Source organism: Mirounga leonina, unplaced genomic scaffold, assembly GCF_011800145.1.
Source record: "Mirounga leonina isolate KUSES-001 unplaced genomic scaffold, KU_Mleo_1.0 Mir_125, whole genome shotgun sequence".
In the NCBI taxonomy this organism is placed as follows: domain Eukaryota; kingdom Metazoa; phylum Chordata; class Mammalia; order Carnivora; family Phocidae; genus Mirounga; species Mirounga leonina.
Window position 1 is genome coordinate 45,480,636 of NW_023270305.1, and position 6,285 is coordinate 45,486,920.

The 6,285-nt window shown below is 41.0% G+C and overlaps 1 protein-coding gene across 1 annotated transcript; it reads right to left on the reverse strand.

Moving 5' to 3' along the window:
* Nucleotides 1-534: 534 nt before the first annotated feature.
* On the reverse strand, nt 535-6,285 carry GKN1 (gastrokine 1). Its single transcript, XM_035000492.1, has 6 exons — nt 6,265-6,285; nt 4,293-4,346; nt 3,602-3,739; nt 2,307-2,417; nt 1,277-1,424; nt 535-629 (listed from the first exon to the last, which is right to left on the reverse strand). The coding sequence occupies exons 1-6, from the start codon at nt 6,274-6,276 to the stop codon at nt 535-537; spliced, it is 558 nt and encodes a 185-aa protein (XP_034856383.1). The 5' UTR covers nt 6,277-6,285.

The window sequence follows — 6,285 nt, forward strand, 5'->3', positions numbered from 1 at the left end:
GAGAGAAGGAGACTTGGATCTTGATAGTTCCTGGTTCCAGTCTCTTTGATTTTCTTGCCCTAAGATTTCTTTAGATACTCCAATATCCTTGCAATAACCTCCCCCCACCCTTTTCCGTTGTAAGCTGCTTTGAGTGGATTTCTGCCCTTGCTGATCTGAAATGTTACTGTGCCCATCAACTGTGGAGCAGTCTTCGGAGCAGTTGGATTGTCTTGGATTCATTCCCAGAACTGTGGTTAGTAGTACCCAAAGCATCTGAAGGGCTTCTTTATAAGGGACAGGCCTTGAATACAGGCTAACAGTTGGGTCTAATGCACTCTGACAACTTGCTATCACCACATTACACTTTTGAGCCCATGCATTCCAAATAAGCATCATAAGGAATTTAGTGCTAAGTAGGTTTATTGAAACTTAAAGAAGCCAAGCATAACTAGCAGAAAACATTTCAGAATGACATGATAACAACCATCAGAACCCATATTTTTTTGCATCGACTAGTCTGATGACTAAGCTCAAAGTGACTTTTTTTTTTTTTTAATTCTCCATTGTTTCTTCACAGAAGGAAATGTTCAGAATCCAGATTATATCAGCACTGAAGCACTTTTCTGAGGAAAAGAACAGGCTTGCCCCTGGTAAAAAGAAAAGAAGAAACTGTTATCAATATCTTTTCAAGGACTCTTCTTTTTTTTTTTTTTTAGTGTCACACAGCTTCCAAACTAGCTATGTAGTAATTTCAAGATCAATCTGTCTATCTCTATCATCTGTCTAGCTATCCATCTAGATTTAATCAATCAATTCAGAGATCTGGAAAGTTGCTGTTATATTAAGGTAGGTGGATACTTTGTTTTTGTGCAAGTTATTCTTTGAAGGTGCAGAAATTAAGTGACTGAGCTGTAAAAAGTCAATAAATTCTATTGGCATTCTCTTTTCCCTTAGCAATTCATGCATTCCTCTAAATATATCTTGCAGTAATTCCAGATCCACTCTCGAAAGGCAGTATTTCCCAATGGTGAAGAGCACAGAATCCAAAGCCAGAATGCTTGGGACTGACCCAGACAAGAGACTTGTGACCTCTCCATGTGCCTCAGTTTCCTCATCCAGAAAGAGAGAATAACAATAATTTATCATGTAAGACTGCCGGCAGGAGCTACTAATTTAACACACTTAAAGCACAAAGCGAGTGCTGAGTGATCGGTGTCTTCTGTGGACATGCCCAAGAATAGTCTGACAATTCCAGCAGCAATAACTTGGAGTGCACCATTGAAAGGTTACTCACCTTCAATCTCCTCAGCCATGTATGTTGGAATTCCCCTGCACAAGCTAGCAATGGGTTTTCCTAACTTGCTCAGGTCCTTCACTTCTTCAGGGTTGATTGAGTACATCAGGCCCTTGGGAGGTGGTCCTCCTGGTCCATTACCCTGAAGCTGAGTGTGGAAATGAAGAGAGAGAATGAGTGCCCAGTCCAGTGGTTTGTTGAATGAGGACTGGGTACCAGGCCAGCAGGGGCTATTGCTTGGCTACAGTTTTTTTTTTTTCATAATCAGCCTCAACCCTGTATATCTTGGAATTTCTGTGTCCCAAAAGATTTAGCTGATGTGAAACCTCAGCTTCTCATAAAAGCAAAAGTCTGAGGCTAAATTTATTCTGAAGCTTGGACCTCATTTGGTCACTTTGTATTTCTTGGATCGAGCTATATAGAAATCAGTTTCTGAGAATGGAGTTGATTTTCTCTACCTGGTCAATGAAAGGTGCCTATTTATCAGTTATAAACATATGAACTCAAGCAAACATTTTAAAGAGCAATGGGTCTTCTCTCCCCACCCAACTAGGGTTGCCAGGTAAAACACAGGACACTCAGTTATATTTGAATTTTAGGTAAACAGATCATTTTTTGGCATAAGGGTGTCCTAAATATTGCATAGGACATACTTAAGCTAAAAAACTATCCATCGTTTATCTGAAACTCCAACTTAACTGGGTATCCTCTATTTTTGTTTCTAAATCTTATAACCACAACCCGACTCTTGTGGGCAAATGCACTTGGAGAAGTGGAGACAGCTCCCATGGGCTTGAGCAGATCTCTGCTCCTCTAACAGGAAAGGCAGGTGGGATCCACAGCACTCAGTGTGGTAGCAGCTCCCTCTTCTCAGGCAATTACCAGCTCCTCTTCCCTTTTTGTGCTGCATGTTACAACGTACTGTGGTCAAGAGGAAATGACTGTGATCTCATTATTTACTGGCACTCATAAGACCTCCCTTGAGCCAAATTAAAAAGACTTTTTTTTTTTTAAAGACTTTTATTTATACCTTCTTTTCCTTGACCAGTGCATCAAGAGTTTGAAGAGAGGGCATGACGTCCTTGTTCATTCTGTGCACAACGCATTTCTTCTTGCCAAAGAGTCTGGTTGCAGCAAAGTTCTGGTAAAGAAGACGGTAGATAGTAGGAAGTAGGTTCCCTAAGGAGCTTTTCTTACCTAAAATCAGTTTGACCAGCAGAGGGAAATGGAACTCCAAGATTATGATGAACTCACATCAGAGCACGGGATCCAGCCCTGTTTTGCAATCGTATCTGTTGCTAACATTTGTAAGGATGGAATACAAACTTCTTGAGGGCAGAGACCTAGAGTCTAACTCGTTGCTCTATCTTCAGGTTCTAGCGTGGAGTCACTCCACACGTGTGTTTTGCTGAAATAAACTTTAAATTGCTATCACATTTTACTCTCATTTGATCTTCGCAACATTTCAAGGAGACAGGTCAGACAGGGATTGGTTTTCTAATGGACCACACGATAAAACTGAAATGATAAAGAGTTGCCTTTTTCAAAGTGCAAAGTTCGTTAAATAAAAAGCTAGTAATTGCAGAGCAGAGCCAACTGTTGTTTTGGTTTGGTTTTGGATTTTTGCTTCTCTTACCAATTAGTATTGTCATTTACATTTACCTTTTTTTTTTTTTTTTTTTGAGCTACAGGTGAAATGTCCATTTCTGTCTTTTTAGAAGGAAATTGAAGATGGACTGAGATAGGCAACAGTGATATTGTGCAGGTCTCCCCTCATTACAGAGAGTATCTTCAGGGAAGGCAGAAGGATGTTCATATTTGTCTAACAGCCCCACAATCACTTGGACATAGTGGATCCTAATTACTATTCATGGGTTTGAATTTTAACTCATTGTGGGAAACATTAATAGGGGTTATATCTACTGGGTTACCAAAATAGGCACTTGGACTTACAAGTCTATGCTTATGTACAGTTAGAAATTACTTTATTTTATTTTATTTTATTTTTAAATTTTTTTTTAAGATCTTATTTATTTATTTGACATAGAGAGAGAGAGAGACACACAGCGAGAGAGGGAACACAAGCAGGGGGAGTGGGAGAGGGAGAAGCAGGCTTCCTGCTGAGCAGGGAGCCCGATGTGGGGCTCGATCCCAGGACCCCGGGATCATGACCTGAGCCGAAGGCAGACGCTTAACGACTGAGCCACCCAGGGGCCCAGAAATTACTTTATTTTTAACTCTTTTATGGTTAGCAGACATTTTTGTTGTTGTTAAAAAAGAAACATCCTATTTGTAAAGAATGGAAATGGTATGTTGGCTACCTACAGTATTATAGTCCCAGAGGGTATTCCAGGAGTCCCATCCATTGTTATTGTCCACATTTGCCACATTATGCTCATTGTTGACACTCACTGACTGCTGCCCAGTTATACCACTGTTGCTGTTACCGCCAATGCTGATATCCTGAAATTGATAAGAAATTGACAGTGATCTAATACCACATTTCTTTGCAAATGCATTTTAAGATTTTTATTTATTTATTTGAGAGAGAAAGAATGAGACAGAGAGAGCATGAGAGGGGGGAGGGTCAGAGGGAGAAGCAGACTCCCTGCCGAGCAGGGAGCCCGATGCGGGACTCGATGCGGGACTCGATCCCAGGACTCCAGGATCATGACCTGAGCCGAAGGCAGTCGCTCAACCAACTGAGCCACCCAGGCACCCTGCAAATGCATTTTAGTAATGCACTTTAAAAAGTTTAATACTGGGGCGCCTGGGTGGCTCAGTCGTTAAGCATCTGCCTTCCACTTAGGTTATGGTCCCGGGGTCCTGGGATCGAGCCCCACGTCGGGCTCCCTGCTTCGTGGGAGGCCTGCTTCTCCCTCTCCCTCTGCCTCTCCTCACTCTGCTCATGATCTCTCTCTTAGGGTCTCTCTGTCTTTCTCTCTGTCTGTCTCTCAAATAAATAATTAAAATCTTTAAAAACTTTTATAAAAAAAATAAAAAGTTTAATACTTACAGTGAAAGCAAGGGCTGGGGTCAGAAAGACTCCAAGAAGTCCAGCGAAGACAATCTAAAAATCATAGGTAACATTGGTCTACTATCACATGACAAAACAGTGTCCTCTTCTTTCTCTACCCAAGCTTATAAAAAATACTAATTTTACCACTCTGTTGAGTGGTCTGTCTTTTCTTCTTTGACCTTTGATTTCTTTTCAACCATAGAAAGTTTTCATGATAGTGTAAGATTGTAGGTTAATTACTTGTAGTAATCATGTTATTGTGGTATATAGTTTTAGAATTATTAATGTAGCCCTTATGAAATAACTATGCAGTATCAGTATATTGAAGAACACATTTGAAAATGAATAGCATACACGATATGAAAATGCATATAGGTTCTGAGAATTATGTCCGAAAATGATTTAATTTTCTTATTTGATCTGGGTTGCTTTCCTTCCTTCATAGACCTCCTAATAAAAAAAAGTACTCTTTTGGGGTGCCTGGGTGGCTCAGTAAGTTAAGCATCTGCCTTTGGCTCAGGTCATGATCCCAGGGTCCTGGGATCGAGCCCCGCATCGGGCTCCCTGGCCAGCGGGGAGCCTGCTTCTCCCTCTCCCTCTACTGTTCTGCCTGCTTGTGCTCTCTTACTCTGTCAAATAAATAAATAAAATCCTTTTTAAAAAAAAGTACTCTTTTTATCTAAAAGAAAAATTTTTTTTAAGCAATGGATTAGTAAGCAAGCTGGCAGCTGTGCTGAGATCCTGAGGGTGAAGAGGTCTGGCTGTCGAGGGTGGTTGGCAGAAAGGATGTCTGCCACTGTCCCAGGGTACCTGGGTTAGTCATTTGTCACTGGGTACATAACATTAGTTATCAGAACACAGAGCTTTATGTAGGTGCCCGATTCCGAGTACCTATTCTCACTTCCTTGGCCTGGAAATGAGACAAACTGGTCTGAGATCCGCCCTGGTGATTCAAGGTAATTCTTTTATTTGCTTTATTTTTCTCCTGATAGTTTAAGAAGGAGGTAAAAATTAGTCTCCTAAATAGTGAGAGGTGGGGGAAATTTTAGAGCTCTACTAGTAAGTATAGTGCAGTCCTTTCACATATGAGGAAATTGAGCTTCGGATGTTAAGTAACGTGGCCAAGGTTGTATTGGCTAAAATGATACCCCTTGTTCTCGGCAGAACTACGAGAGAAACCACATCCGACCTGGGCTCGGAGCTCCTTTTTTTTTTTGAACTGTGGTGTTACTAGAACTTATTTCTAGATAATCATTTTACATTTGCAACTCCGCTCTGAAGCAGAGGCTGCTATAATATAGTGTTTAGTATGTTAACGCATGAAAATATTTATCGGATGTCTAGCCCCTCTGCATCTTGTTATAAGGGACACCCAGTACCACCAGTTACTTTGGTGGAATTTTGTGGTCTACCTACCACACTCTCAGCCTTTTATCTGGAGCCACAGGGGAGATGGTGCACTAGCTTCACGCTTCAGGTGTTTTCATGGATAAATGACTAAGGTCAGGGTTCAAGCAAGCCATTCTTACATGGAGATCCATTTCACAGCAGAGAATGAGACAGTAAGTCTCTCACCCATCTCATTTGATGATCAGCTTTTCATCTTTCCTGAGCATGCTCAGGAGTTTTGGTCAGAAGGGGAACTCAAGAATGTGGAGAAAGATCAGGCTTTTTCTAGGGCTTAGGGACTCCCTGCTTTGTGACCAGCCCTGAATCAGGAGGACTGGAAGGTAATTTTATTAAGACAGCAAGGGATCCAGTGTTCAGACAGCTGTCTGCTCCCAGTATAACTATCATTCTCCACAGAGATGCTTGTAATTGCCACGATTCAATGACACAAAAGGAGATTTTTTTAAAACAAATTTTCCATCATGGTGAGATTGTCATAAGAAGCAGCCCCCGCCTTAGCTCAAAATGTTAACAGTCTCTAATGAGAAGATAATAAATTCAAAAGGAAAAATCTACTCACTGTGAGTTTCATCTTGGCTTC

Excerpts from the sequence above, each read along its gene's own strand:
- GKN1 (XM_035000492.1), bottom strand. Across the intron at positions 2,418-3,601 it reads CCCTCTGGGACTATAATACT|AACTTTGCTGCAACCAGACT; the intron begins GTAGGTAGCCAA and ends CTTCTTTACCAG. Across the intron at positions 630-1,276 it reads CATGGCTGAGGAGATTGAAG|GGGCAAGCCTGTTCTTTTCC; the intron begins GTGAGTAACCTT and ends TCTTTTTACCAG.